The 14,743-nt window shown below is 56.8% G+C and overlaps 1 protein-coding gene across 1 annotated transcript; it reads right to left on the bottom strand.

The window, feature by feature from the left end:
• Positions 1-116: 116 nt before the first annotated feature.
• LOC144491174 (methionine--tRNA ligase, cytoplasmic-like) lies at positions 117-13,673 on the bottom strand (the record flags this gene model as incomplete). Its single annotated transcript, XM_078208853.1, has 5 exons — positions 13,593-13,673; positions 9,418-9,590; positions 5,233-5,345; positions 1,935-2,051; positions 117-320 (listed from the first exon to the last, which is right to left on the bottom strand). Coding segments are annotated over exons 2-5 (467 nt in total), but the record flags the coding sequence as incomplete, so codon positions are not given.
• Between the last annotated feature and the right edge of the window lie 1,070 nt (positions 13,674-14,743).

The raw sequence follows: 14,743 nt of genomic DNA on the forward strand, positions 1-14,743 counted from the left end.
AGAGAGAGAGAGACAGAGAGAGAGAGAGAGAGAGCGAGAGAAAGAGAACGAGAGAGAGACAGAGAGAGAGAGACAGAGAGAGAGAGCGAGAGAGCGAGAGCGTGGGGTAAACACACCTGGTCTGGTGCTCTGTGGTGGTCCGTCCGAAGTAGTTAAAGGAGATTTGGAACCAGTTGTAGATCTGGCTGTGGATGGCATTGTACTTGTCACAGATCTGTCGGGGGGTCAGTCCTTCCTCCACCGCCTTGGTCTCCGTGGCTGTGCCGTACTCGTCCGTCCCACAGATGTACAGAATGTTCCAGCCTCTCAGACGGCAATACCTGCGGGGGACACAACAGCCACCATTCACCCTTTCGGTGTCCGAATTGGAGCCGGGGACACAGGAGGAGGCCATTCAGCCCCTCTCTCTCCAGCCTGTTACACAGGAACAGGAGGAGGCCATTCAGCCCCCTCTCTCTCCAGCCTGTTACACAGGAACAGGAGGAGGCCATTCAGCCCCTCTCTCTCCAGCCTGTTACACAGGAACAGGAGGAGGCCATTCAGCCCCTCTCTCTCCAGCCTGTTACACAGGGACAGGAGGAGGCCATTCAGCCCCTCTCTCTCCAGCCTGTTACACAGGGACAGGAGGAGGCCATTCAGCCCCTCTCTCCAGCCTGTTACACAGGGACAGGAGGAGGCCATTCAGCCCCTCTCTCTCCAGCCTGTTACACAGGGACAGGAGGAGGCCATTCAGCCCCTCTCTCTCCAGCCTGTTACACAGCAACAGGAGGAGGACATTCAGCCCCTCTCTCTCCAGCCTGTTACACAGGAACAGGAGGAGGCCATTCAGCCCCTCTCTCTCTCTCCAGCCTGTTACACAGGGACAGGAGGAGGCCATTCAGCCCCTCTCTCTCTCTCCAGCCTGTTACACAGGAACAGGAGGAGGCCATTCAGCCCCTCTCTCTCCAGCCTGTTACACAGGGACAGGAGAAGGCCATTCAGCCCCTCTCTCTCCAGCCTGTTACACAGGGACAGGAGGAGGCCATTCAGCCCCTCTCTCTCTCCAGCCTGTTACACAGGAACAGGAGGAGGCCATTCAGCCCCTCTCTCTCCAGCCTGTTACACAGGAACAGGAGGAGGCCATTCAGCCCCTCTCTCTCCAGCCTGTTACACAGGAACAGGAGGCCATTCAGCCCCTCTCTCTCCAGCCTGTTACACAGGGACAGTCGAAGGCCATTCAGCCCCTCCTCCTCGAGCCTGTTACACAGGAACAGGAGGAGGCCCATTCAGCCCCTATCCTCCAGCCTGTTACACAGGAACAGGAGGAGGCCATTCAGCCCCTCTCTCTCCAGCCTGTTACACAGCAACAGGAGGAGGACATTCAGCCCCTCTCTCTCCAGCCTGTTACACAGGAACAGGAGGAGGCCATTCAGCCTCTCTCCCTGAGTCTTCTTACACAGGAACAGGAGGAGGCCATTCAGCCCCTCTCTCTCCAGCCTGTTACACAGGGACAGGAGGAGGCCATTCAGCCCCTCTCTCTCCAGCCTGTTACACAGGAACAGGAGGAGGCCATTCAGCCCCTTTCCCAGAGCCTGCTACACAGGGACAGGAGGACACCATTCAGCCCCTCTCCTCCAGCCTGTTACACAGGAACAGGAGAAGGCCATTCAGCCCCTCTCTCTCCAGCCTGTTACACAGGAACAGGAGGCCATTCAGCCCCTCTCTCTCTCCAGCCTGTTACACCGGAACAGGAGAAGGCCATTCAGCCCCTCTCTCTCCAGCCTGTTACACAGGAACAGGAGGAGGCCATTCAGCCCCTCTCTCTCCAGCCTGTTACACAGGAACAGGAGGAGGCCATTCAGCCCCTCTCTCTCCAGCCTGTTACACAGGAACAGGAGGAGGCCATTAAGCCCCACTTCTGTCGACCCCCTTCCCATTTCCCTCCCTGCCCTTACCTGGCAAAGACATCAGCACTGAGCACGCAGCCAATAATGTTACCAAGATGTGGAATGTTGTTCACATACGGGAGGGCACTGGTTACTAGAATATTCCTCTCTCCCTTCTGGGGAAGGCTAATTTCAAGAGAGAAAGAGAGCGTGAGATTAAAGTTAAACTTTATTTATGAGTGTCACAAGTAAGGCTTACATTAACACCCCAATGAAGTTACTGCGAAAATCCCCTCGTCGCCCACACTCCGGTGCCTGTTTGGGTTACACTGAGGGAGAATTTAGCACCTAACGTGCACATCTTTGGACACTAAGGGACAATTTAGCATGGCCAATGCACCCTAACCTACACATCTTTGGACACTAAGGGACAATTTAGCATGGCCAATCCACCCTAACCTACACATCTTTGGACACTAAGGGACAATTTAGCATGGCCCAATCCACCCTAACCTACACATCTTTGGACACTGAGGGACAATTTAGCATGGCCAATCTCCCTAACCTACACATCTTTGGACACTAAGGGACAATTTAGCATGGCCAATCCACCCTAACCTACACATCTTTGGACACTAAGGGGCAATTTAGCATGGCCAATCCACCCTAACCTACACATCTTTGGACACTAAGGGGCAATTTAGCATGGCCAATCCACCCTAACCTACACATCTTTGGACACTAAGGGACAATTTAGCATGGCCAATCCACCCTAACCTACACATCTTTGGACACTAAGGGACAATTTAGCATGGCCCAATCCACCCTAACCTACACATCTTTGGACACTAATGGGCAATTTAGCACGGCCAATCTCCCTAACCTACACATCTTTGGACACTAAGGGACAATTTAGCATGGCCAATCCATCTAACCTACACATCTTTGGACACTAAGGGACAATTTAGCATGGCCAATCCACCCTAACCTACACATCTTTGGACACTAAGGGACAATTTAGCATGGCCAATCCACCCTAACCTACACATCTTTGGACACTAAGGGACAATTTAGCATGGCCAATCCACCCTAACCTACACATCTTTGGACACTAAGGGACAATTTAGCATGGCCAATCCACCTAACCCGCACATCTTTGGACACTAAGGGACAATTTAGCATGGCCAATCCATCTAACCTACATATCTTTGGACACTAAGGGACAATTTAGCACAGCCAATCCACCGAATCTGCACATCTTTGGGACACTAAGGGAGAATTTAGCATGGCCAATCCCCCTAACCGACACATCTTTGGACACTAAGGGACAATTTAGCATGGCCAATTCACCTAATCTGCACATCTTTGGACACTAAGGGAGAATTTAGCACGGCCCAATGCACCCTAACCTACACATCTTTCGGAGTGTGGGAGGAAACCGGAGCACCCGGAGGAAACCCACGCAGACACGGGGAGAACGTGCAGACTCCGCACAGACAGTGACCCCAAGCCGGGAATCGAACCCGGGTCCCTGGCGCTGTGAGGCAGCAGTGCTAACCCACACTGTGCCACCAAGGCAGAGGGAGAGAGAGAGAGGGAGAGAGATTATGACAGTGACGATGGCAACAACCAAAGTTTATCGAGCGACCTTGCAGGACATTCTTCCTGAGACAAAGCTCGGCACAACAACGTGGGCCGAAGGGCCTGTTCTGTGCTGTACTGTTCTATGAGACTCTGCACAGGGGGACGATCAGACGAAACCTGAGGTTCAGGTGCGTTGGGAAGTATTGAGGGCAAATAGCCAGAATCTATATCAGAGATGCAGTTCTAAAAGGATTGCGTTGAAGGTGGAATGAAAGTGGGGAAGGGGCGGCTAACGGAGAGGTGTAGGGAGGGAATTCCAGAGCTGGGGAGACCCCCCCTCCCAGGCAGCTGAAGACAAGGCCATGGGAATCGGTGGGTGGGGGAATGCTCGAGAGGCCGGAATTGGGAGAACGCAGAGATCTCGGCGGGTTGCAGGAGGTTACAGATAGGGAGGGATGTAGGGGAGCAAGAGGAGGTTACAGAGATAGGGAGGGGGTGTAGGGGGGCTGGAGGGGGTTACAGAGATTGGGAGGGGGTGTAGGGGGGCTGGAGGAGGTTACAGAGACAGGGAGGGTTTGAGGGGCTGGAGGGTTGTAGGGAACCCTCAGCGCTGACCCTCCCCACAGTGCGGCGCTCCCTCAGCACTGACCCTCCCACAGTGCGGCGCTCCCTCAGCACTGACCCTCCCCACAGTGCGGCGCTCCCTCAGCGCTGACCCTCCCACAGTGCGGCGCTCCCTCAGCACTGACCCTCCCACAGTGCGGCGCTCCCTCAGCGCTGACCCTCCCACAGTGCGGCGCTCCCTCAGCACTGACCCTCCCACAGTGCGGCGCTCCCTCAGCGCTGACCCTCCCACAGTGCGGCGCTCCCTCAGCGCTGACCCTCCCACAGTGCGGCGCTCCCTCAGCGCTGACCCTCCCACAGTGCGGCGCTCCCTCAGCACTGACCCTCCCACAGTGCGGCGCTCCCTCAGCACTGACCCTCCCACAGTGCGGCGCTCCCTCAGCACTGACCCTCCCCACAGTGTGGCGCTCCCTCAGCACCGACCCTCCCACAGTGCGGCGCTCCCTCAGCACCGACCCTCCCACAGTGCGGCGCTCCCTCAGCACTGACCCTCCCACAGTGCGGCGCTCCCTCAGCACTGACCCTCCCACAGTGCGGCGCTCCCTCAGCACTGACCCTCCCCACAGTGCGGCGCTCCCTCAGCACTGACCCTCCCACAGTGCGGCGCTCCCTCAGCACTGACCCTCCCACAGTGCAGCGCTCCCTCAGCACTGACCCTCCCACAGTGCGGCGCTCCCTCAGCACTGACCCTCCCACAGTGCGGCGCTCCCTCAGCACTGACCCTCCCACAGTGCGGCGCTCCCTCAGCACTGACCCTCCCCACAGTGCGGCGCTCCCTCAGCACTGACCCTCCCACAGTGCGGCGCTCCCTCAGCACTGACCCTCCCACAGTGCGGCGCTCCCTCAGCACCAACCCTCCCACAGTGCGGCGCTCCCTCAGCACCGACCCTCCCACAGTGCGGCGCTCCCTCAGCACTGACCCTCCCACAGTGCGGCGCTCCCTCAGCACTGACCCTCCCCACAGTGCGGCGCTCGCTCAGCACTGACCCTCCCACAGTGCGGCGCTCCCTCAGCACTGACCCTCCCACAGTGCGGCGCTCCCTCAGCACCAACCCTCCCACAGTGCGGCGCTCCCTCAGCACCGACCCTCCCACAGTGCGGCGCTCCCTCAGCGCTGACCCTCCCACAGTGCGGGGCGCGCTCCTCGTTGCTCACTCACATTGGGTGTTCCATCTTCCTGGGCCTGGGGAGGCCGGCCAGTCCACGCCGCCATGTCTCCTCCGCCTCCTCCACCTCCCGCTCTGTGACCTTGCGATCAACTGCCTCCCCTTCCTACAGAAGAAGGGTGTGGGTGATTTACAGATTATATATTAATGACGAGGGAACTGAATGTATTATCTCCAAATCTGGAGGCGGTACAAGGTTGGGTGGGAGGGTGTGCTGTGAGGAGGATGCAGAGATGTTTCAAGAACAAAGAATAGTACAGCACAGGAAACAGGCCCTTCGGCCCTCCAAGCCTGTGCCGCTCCGTGGTCCAACTGGACCAATCGTTTGTATCCCTCCATTCCCAGGCTGCTCATGTGACTATCCAGGTAAGTCTTAAACGATGTCAGCGTGCCTGCCTCCACCACCCTACTTGGCAGCGCATTCCAGGCCCCCACCACCCTCTGTGTAAAAAACGTCCCTCTGATATCTGAGTTATACTTCACCCCTCTCACCTTGAGCCCGTGACCCCTCGTGATCGTCACCTGCGACCTGGGAAAAAGCTTCCCACCGTTCACCCTATCTATCCCCCTCATAATCTTGTACACCTCTATTAGGTCTCCCCTCATCCTCCGTCTTTCCAGGGAGAACAACCCCAGTCTACCCAATCTCTCCTCATAGCTAAGACCCTCCATACCAGGCAACATCCTGGTAAACCTCCTCTGCACTCTCTCGAACGCCTCCACGTCCTTCTGGGTAATGCGGCGACCAGAACTGGACGCAGTACTCCAAATGTGGCCTAACCAGCGTTCTATACAGCTGCATCATCAGACTCCAGCTTTTATACTCTATACCCCGTCCTATCAAGGCAAGCATACCATATGCCTTCTTCACCACCTTCTCCACCTGTGTTGCCACCTTCAAGGATTTGTGGACTTGCACACCCAGGTCCCTCTGTGTTTCTATACTCCTGATGACTCTGCCATTTATTGTATAACTCCTCCCTACATTATTTCTTCCAAAATGCATCACTTCGCATTTATCCGGATTAAACTCCATCTGCCACCTCTCCGCCCAATTTTCCAGCCTATCTATATCCTGCTGTATTGCCCGACAATGCTCTTCGCTATCCGCAAGTCCAGCCATCTTCATGTCATCCGCAAACTTGCTGATTACACCAGTTGCACCTTCTTCCAAATGATTTATGTATATCACAAATAGCAGTGTGGTTTGGACAGGTTGAGTGAAAAAAGAACAAAGAAAATTACAGCACAGGAACAGGCCCTTCGGCCCCTCCAAGTCTGTACTGATCGAGTGTGTGTGGGTATCTGCATGGCAGATGCAGCGTAATGTGGATAAATGTGAGGTTGTCCACTTTGCTCGCAATAATAATTTGGAAGGCAGACTTCAACCCAGATAAATGCGTCGTGGTCCATTTTGGCAGGTCAAATGGGATGAAGGAGTACAATATCAAGGGAAAGACTCTTAGTACGGTAGAGGATCAGAAGGACCTTGGGGTCCGGGTCCATAGGACTCTGAAATCGGCCCCGCGGGTGGGGGAGGTGGTTAAGAAGGCGTATGGTGTGCTGGCCTTTATCAATCGAGGGATTGAGTTTAGGAGTCCGGGGATAATGATGCAGCTATATAAGACCCCTCGTCAGACCCCACTTGGAGTACTGTGCTCAGTTCTGGTCGCCTCATTACAGGAAGGATGTGGAAAAGATTGAAAGGGTGCAGAGGAGATTTACAAGGATGTTGCCTGGATTGAGTGGCATGCCTTATGAGGATAGGCTGAGGGAGCTCGGTCTTTTCTCCTTGGAGAGACGTAGGATGAGAGGAGACCTAATAGAGGTGTATAAGATGTTGAGAGGCATAGATCGGGTGGACTCTCAGAGGCTTTTTCCCAGGGTGGAAATGTCTGCTACGAGAGGACACAGGTTTAAGGTGCTGGGGGGTAGGTACAGTGGAGATGTTAGGGGTAAGTTTTTCACACAGAGGGTGGTGGGCGAGTGGAATCGGCTGCCGTCAGTGGTGGTGGAGGCGAACTCAATAGGGTCTTTTAAGAGACTCCTGGATGAGTACATGGGACTTAATAGGATGGAGGGTTATAGGTAGGTCTAGAAGGTAGGGATATGTTCGGCACAACTTGTGGGGCTGAAGGGCCTGTTTTGTGCTGTAGTTTTCTATGTTTCTATGATCTATTATCTGAGTGGCTATGGATTGAGAGAGAGGAATATGCAACAAGGTCTGGGTTTCCTTGTGCATCTGTAAAAGTTGGTGAGAGTCGTAGCGGACATGCCGAATTTCCTTCGCCTCCTGAGAAAGTAGAGGCGTTGGTGGGGCTTTCTTAACTGTAGCGTCTGCGTTGGGGGTTAGGAGCGAGTCCCACATTCTCCCCCCCACTCCCCCCGTGGGAGCGAGTCCCACATTCTCCCCCCCGTGGGAGCGAGTCCCACATTCTCCCCCCCGGGTGGGAGCGAGTCCCACATTCTCCCCCCGTGGGAGCGAGTCCCACATTCTCCCCCCATGGGAACAAGTCCCACATTCTCCCCCCGTGCGAGCGAGTCCCACATTCTCCCCCCGTGGGAGCGAGTCCCACATTCTCCCCCCGTGGGAGCGAGTCCCACATTCTCCCCCCGTGGGAGCGAGTCCCACATTCTCCCCCCGTGGGAGCGAGTCCCACATTCTCCCCTCCGTGGGAGCGAGTCCCACATTCTCCCCCCATGGGAACAAGTCCCACATTCTCCCCCCCGTGGGAACGAGTCCCACATTCTCCCCCCCGTGGGAACGAGTCCCACATTCTCCCCCCACTCCCCCATGGGAACGAGTCCCACATTCTCCCCCCCACTCCCCCCGTGGGAGCGAGTCCCACATTCTCCCCCCCGTGGGAGCGAGTCCCACATTCTCCCCCCGTGGGAGGGAGTCACACATTCTCCCCCCACTCCCCCCGTGGGAGCGAGTCCCACATTCTCCCCCCCGTGGGAGCGAGTCCCACATTCTCCCCCCACTCCCCCCGTGGGAGCGAGTCCCACATTCTCCCCCCCATGGGAGTGAGTCCCACATTCTCCCCCTCCGTGGGAGCGAGTCCCACATTCTCCCCCCCCACTCCTCCCTGGGTGGGGGCGAGTCCCACATTCTCCCCCCCGGGTTAGGAGCGAGTCCCACATTCTCCCCCCGTGGGAGCGAGTCCCACATTCTCCCCCCGTGGGAGCGAGTCCCACATTCTCCCCCCACTCCCCCCGTGGGAGCGAGTCCCACATTCTCCCCCCCGTGGGAGCGAGTCCCACATTCTCCCCCCCCGTGGGAGCGAGTCCCACATTCTCCCCCCCGGGTTAGGAGCGAGTCCCACATTCTCCCCCCCGTGGGAGCGAGTCCCACATTCTCCCCCCTCCGTGGGAGCGAGTCCCACATTCTCCCCCCTCCGTGGGAGCGAGTCCCACATTCTCCCCCTCCGTGGGAGCGAGTCCCACATTCTCCCCCACACTCCCTGGGTGAAGAGGTTTCTCCCGAATTATCCTCCCTCCGCCCCCGCCAATTGGAGTTATTGCGACAGAACTCCCTGTGTTTAAACTCTAACCCCTTTGCAATGAAGGTCAAAGTACTGTTGGTCTTCTCTGCTATCTGTTGGACCTGCCTGCTGGCACCTTGTGACTCATGCACCAGAACGCCCAGATCCCTCTGAAATTCCCTGACCTGACATCTCTCTCCATTCAGACAGTAATCTGCCTTTCGAACGCTCCCAGCAAAGGACCTGACCTCACACATCCCCCCCATTAAACTCCCTCCTGTTCCTGTGTGACAAGCTGGAGAGGGGCCGAATGGCCTCCTCCTGATCCTGTCTAACAGGCTCAAGGAGGGGCTGAATGGCCTCCTTCTGTTCCTGTGTAACAGGCTGGAGGGGGAGAAGGGGCTGAATGGCCTCCTCCTGTTCCTGTGTAACAGGCTCAAGGAGGGGCTGAATGGCCTCCTCCTGTTCCTGTGTAACAGGCTAGAGGGGGAGAAGGGGCTGAATGGCCTCCTCCTGTTCCTGTGTAACAGGCTAGAGGGGGAGAAGGGGCCGAATGGCCTCCTCCTGTTCCTGTGTAACAGGCTAGAGGGGGAGAAGGGGCTGAATGGCCTCCTCCTGTTCCTGTGTAACTGGCTAAGGACAAAGTTGGGGGTTAGGAGGTGGTCTGAACCGCCGGACACCGCTCGTTCCCACCTCGGTTTCGCTCGCGGTGGGTTTCTCGGACATCGGGGCTGGAGCTGGCTGTCTCTGCAGGTAGGATTTGAAGACCTGCGACCCCTGACCCTCAAACACAGAGGCCACCGCTTTGTGGCATGCCCCCAGCTGGCAGATGCGTTGGAACCACTCCCGCACCGCGTCGTACTCCTCTGTTGAAGCAAGGGGAGGAAACACGCAAACTCCTGTTAGTAATCGTCGTGCGTTACCCGTCCGCCAACCGCAGGGCTGTCCCGACAACACTTGAGAAGCTCGATGCCGTCCGGGACAAAGCAGCATTCTCCCCCCGCAACGCTCGATCGACACGCTAACTCCCCCCCCCCAACCCCCGACATTCACTCCCTCCACCACCGACACACAGCGGCAGCTGTGCGCACCAACTACTGGATGCCCCGCAGCGACTCGCCGAGGCTCCTTCGACAGCACCTTCCAAACCCACCACCTCGACCGCCTAGAAGGACAAGGGGGGGGGGGGGGGGGCGGGGGGCGGTGTGTGTGTGTGTGGGGGACAGAAGCAGACGCGCGCACACACACACACACACACACACACACACACACACACGCGTGACTTGGAAACATATCGGCCATTCCTCCACTGTGGCGAGTATCAAAATCCTGGAACTCCTTCCCGAACAGTTTGTGTGTGTGTGTGTGTGTGTGGTGTAGGTACACCCACAGCGCTGTTAGCAAGGGAGTGCCAGGATTGTGATTGGACATCAGTCAGTCCCCGTGTGTGTGTGTGGTTAGGTACACCCACGGCGCTGTTAGCAAGGGAGTGCCAGGATTGTGATTGGACATCAGTCAGTCCCCGTGTGTGTGGTGTAGGTACACCCACGGCGCTGTTAGCAAGGGAGTGCCAGGATTGTGATTGGACATCAGTCAGTCCCCGTGTATGTGTGTGGTGTAGGTACACCCACGGCGCTGTTAGCAAGGGAGTGCCAGGATTGTGATTGGACATCAGTCAGTCCCCGTGTGTGTGGTGTAGGTACACCCACGGCGCTGTTAGGGAGGGAGTACAGCCACACTACCAGAAGGATGCGTGGGGGTCCTTGATTATGCCGGCTGCTTTTCCCCCCGAGGCAGCGGGAAGTGTAGACGGAGTCAATGGACGGGAGGCCGGTTTGCGTGATGGGACTGGGCTGCATTCACACAAGACCAAAGAACAAAACAAAGAACAACACAGCACAGAAACAGGCCCTTCGGCCCTCCAAGCCCGCGCCGCTCCCTGGTCCAAAACTAGACCATTCTTTTGTATCCCTCCATTCCCACTCCGTTCATGTGGCTATCTAGATAAGTCTTAAACGTTCCCAGTGTGTCCGCCTCCACCACCTTGCCCGGCAGCGCATTCCAGGCCCCCACCACCCTCTGTGTAAAATACGTCCTTCTGATATCCGTGTTAAACCTCCCCCCCCTTCACCTTGAACCTATGACCCCTCGTGAACGTCACCACCGACCTGGGGAAAGGCTTCCCACCGTTCACCCTATCTATGCCTTTCATAATTTTATACACCTCTATTAGGTCTCCCCTCATCCTCCGTCTTTCCAGGGAGAACAACCCCAGTTTGGCATAACTATAGGGTTCGTGGTGGGAGATACAGGACGGATATCAGAGGTAGGTTCTTTACGCAGAGAGTGGTTGGGGTGTGGAATGGACTGCCTGCAGTGATAGTGGAGTCAGACACTTTAGAAACATTTAAGCGGTTATTGGATAGGCACATGGAGCACACCAGGATGATAGGGAGTGGGATAGCTTGATCTTGGTTTCAGATAAAGCTCGGCACAACATCGTGGGCCGAAGGGCCTGTTCTGTGCTGTACTGTTCTATGTTCTATGTTCTACCCAATCTCTCCTCATAACTAAGCCCCTCCATACCAGGCAACATCCTGGTAAACCTCCTCTGTACTCTCTCCAAAGCCTCCACGTCCTTCTGGTAGTGTGGCGACCAGAACTGGACGCAGTATTCCAAATGCGGCCGAACCAACGTTCTATACATCTGCAACATCAGACCCCAACTTTTATACTCTGTGCCCCGTCCTATAAAGGCAAGCATGCCATATGCCTTCTTCACCACCTTCTCCACCTGTGACGTCACCTTCAAGGATCTGTGGAGTTCCTTGCGGTCTTGGGCAGAGCAGGAGCCCAGACCAAGCTGTGATACATCCGGAAAGGATGCTTTCTATAAGATCGGATTTATTATTGTCACGTGTATCGGGATACAGTGAAAAGTATCGTTTCTTGCGCGCTGTACAGACAAAGCATACCGTTCATAGAGAAGGTAAAGAGTTATAGAAGTTATAGAACCTTAGTTAGGCCGCACTTGGAACACAGTGCTCAATTCTGGTCGCCGCACTACCAGAAGGATGTGGAGGCTTTGGAGAGGGTTACAGAAAAAGATTTACCAGGATGTTGTCCTGGTCTGGAGGGCATTAGCTATGAGGAGAGGTTTGAGAAACTTGGTTTGTTCTCACTGGAACGACGGAGGTTGAGGGGGAGACCTGATAGAAGTCTACAAGATTATGAGGGGCATGGACAGAGTGGATAGTCAGAAGCTTTTTCCTCCCAGGGTGGAAGAGTCAATTACTAGGGGGCACAGGTTTAAGGGGCAAGGTTTAAAGGAGATGTACGAGGCAGATTATTTACACAGAGGGTGGTGGGTGCCTGGAACTCGCTGCCGGGGGAGGGAGTGGAAGCGGATACGGTCGTGAGGTTTAAGGGGCGTCTTGACAAATACATGAATAGGATGGGGAATAGAGGGATACGGTCCCCGGAAGGGTTGGGAGGGTTTTAGTTCAGACGGGGGCAGCACGGTCGGTGCAGGAGGGGCCGAAGGGCCTGTTCCTGTGCTGGAATTTTCTGTGTTCCAGGATTGTGATTGGACATCAGTCAGTCCCCGTGTGTGGTGCAGGTACACCCACAGCGCTGTTAGGGAGGGAGTTCCAGGATTGTGATTGGACATCAGTCAGTCCCCGTGTGTGTGTGTGTGGTGTAGGTACAGAGTTCCAGGATTGTGATTGGACATCAGTCAGTCCCCGTGTGTGTGTGGTGTAGGTACACCCACGGCGCTGTTAGGGAGGGAGTTCCAGGACTGTGATTGGACATCAGTCAGTCCCCGTGTGTGTGTGGTGTAGGTACACCCACGGCGCTGTTAGGGAGGGAGTTCCAGGATTGTGATTGGACATCAGTCAGTCCCCGTGTGTGTGTGTGGTGTAGGTACACCCACGGCGCTGTTAGGGAGGGAGTTCCAGGATCGTGATTGGACATCAGTCAGTCCCCGTGTGTGTGTGTGTGGTGTAGGTACACCCACGGCGCTGTTAGGGAGGGAGTTCCAGGATCGTGATTGGACATCAGTCAGTCCCCGTGTGTGTGTGGGGTGTAGGTACACCCACAGCGCTGTTAGGGAGGGAGTTCCAGGATTTTGACCCCAGCCGCAGTGAAGGAACAGCCGATATGTTTCCAAGTCGGGATGGTGTGTGTGTGCGTGGAAATGTGTGGGGGGGCTCAGAGGGGGGAAACTTGCAGGTGGGGGTGTTCCCCATGCCTCTGCTGCTGCCCCCCACATCTCCCCCTTATCCTTCTAGCTGGGTAGAGGTGGCGGGTTTGGAAGGTGCTGTTCGAAGGAGCCTCGGCGAGTCGCTGCGGGGCATCCAGTAGTTGGTGCGCACAGCTGCCTCTGTGCGTCGGTGGTGGAGGGAGTGAATGTCGAAGGTGGGGAGGGGGGTTAGCGTGTCGATCGAGCGGGGAGGGGGGCTGCTTTGTCCCAGTCGGTGTCGAGCTTCTCGAGTGTTGTGGGAGCCGCGCTCATCCAGGCGAGTGGAGAGTATTCCATCGCACTCCTGACTTGTGTCCTTGTCGATGGCGGACAGGCTTTGGGTGTGGGGGGAATTGGGGGGGGGGGGGGAGGGGGGTCAGGAGGCGAGTTACTCTCCGCAGGATTCCCAGCCTCCGACCTGCTCTGGGAGCCGCAGTATTTACACGGCTGAGTCCCAGTTCAAGGCGAGGGGACGCCGCGCCGTCAGCGGGTCAACACCGAGGGGAGCGCTGTCCTGTCGGAGGGTCACCTTTGGAGCTCAGGTTTCTCACTGAGGTACGACTGACCGGTTAAACCAAAGCTCGCTTCGGGGGAAACGGCAGATAGAGAGGGGGCTGCGCAGTACCTGGAAGAGACGCTGGATCTCGAAGGAGGGGGTACAGGGCGCCCCAAACCACAATGTCTGCCACGCTCACCGTGTCCTGTGAAAGGCGAGAGGGGGGGCGACATTAGCACGAGAAGGTCAAAGGTGAAGCCAACATCCCACCCCCTCGCCCCCACCCGACTCTGTCACTGCCTCAGCCACAGAACTGGACAATCCCTAACCCATCGCCTCAGACAACCGCACCCCCTCCCTATCCCTGTAACCTCCTCCCGCCCCCCTACACCCCCTCCCTATCTCTGTAACCTCCTCCAGTCCCCCTACACCCCCTCCCTATCTCTGTAACCCCCTCCAGCCCCCTACACCCCCTCCCTATCTCTGTAACCTCCTCCAGCCCCCCTACACCCCCTCCCTATCTCTGTAACCTCCTCCAGTCCCCCTACACCCCCTCCCTATCTCTGTAACCTCCTCCAGCCCCCCTACACCCCTCCCTATCTCTGTAACCTCCTCCAGCCCCCCTACACCCTCTCCCTATCTCTGTAACCTCCTCCAGCCCCCTACACCCCCCTCCCTATCTCTGTAACCTCCTCCAGCTCCCTACACCCCCTCCCTATCTCTGTAACCTCCTCCACCCCCCTATACCCCCTCCCTATCTCTGTAACCTCCTCGACCTACCCTACACCCCCTCCCTATCTCCGTAACCTCCTACAGCCCCTTACACCCCCTCCTTATCTCCGTAACCTCCTACAGCCCCTTACACCCTCTCCCTATCCCTGTAACCTCCTCCAGCCCCCCTACACCCCCTCCCTATCTCTGTAACCCCCTACACCCCCTCCCTATCTCTGTAACCTTCTCCAGCACCCCACACCCCCTCCCTATCTCTGTAACCTCCTCCAGCCCCCCACATCCCCTCCCTATCTCTGTAACCTCCTCCAACCCCCCACACCCCTCCCTATCTCTGTAACCTCCTCCAGCCCCCCACATCCCCTCCCTATCTCTGTAACCTCCTCCAACCCCCTACACCCCCTCCCTATCTCTGTAACCTCCTCCAGCCCCCAACAACCCCACCCTATCTCTGTAACCTCCTCCAGCCCCCGACACCCCCTCCCTATCTCTGTAACCTCCTCCAGCCCCACTACAACCCCTCCCTATTGTGTAACCTCCTCCAGCGCCCG

This window comes from Mustelus asterias, unplaced genomic scaffold (assembly GCF_964213995.1).
Source record: "Mustelus asterias unplaced genomic scaffold, sMusAst1.hap1.1 HAP1_SCAFFOLD_4639, whole genome shotgun sequence".
In the NCBI taxonomy this organism is placed as follows: Eukaryota; Metazoa; Chordata; class Chondrichthyes; order Carcharhiniformes; family Triakidae; genus Mustelus; species Mustelus asterias.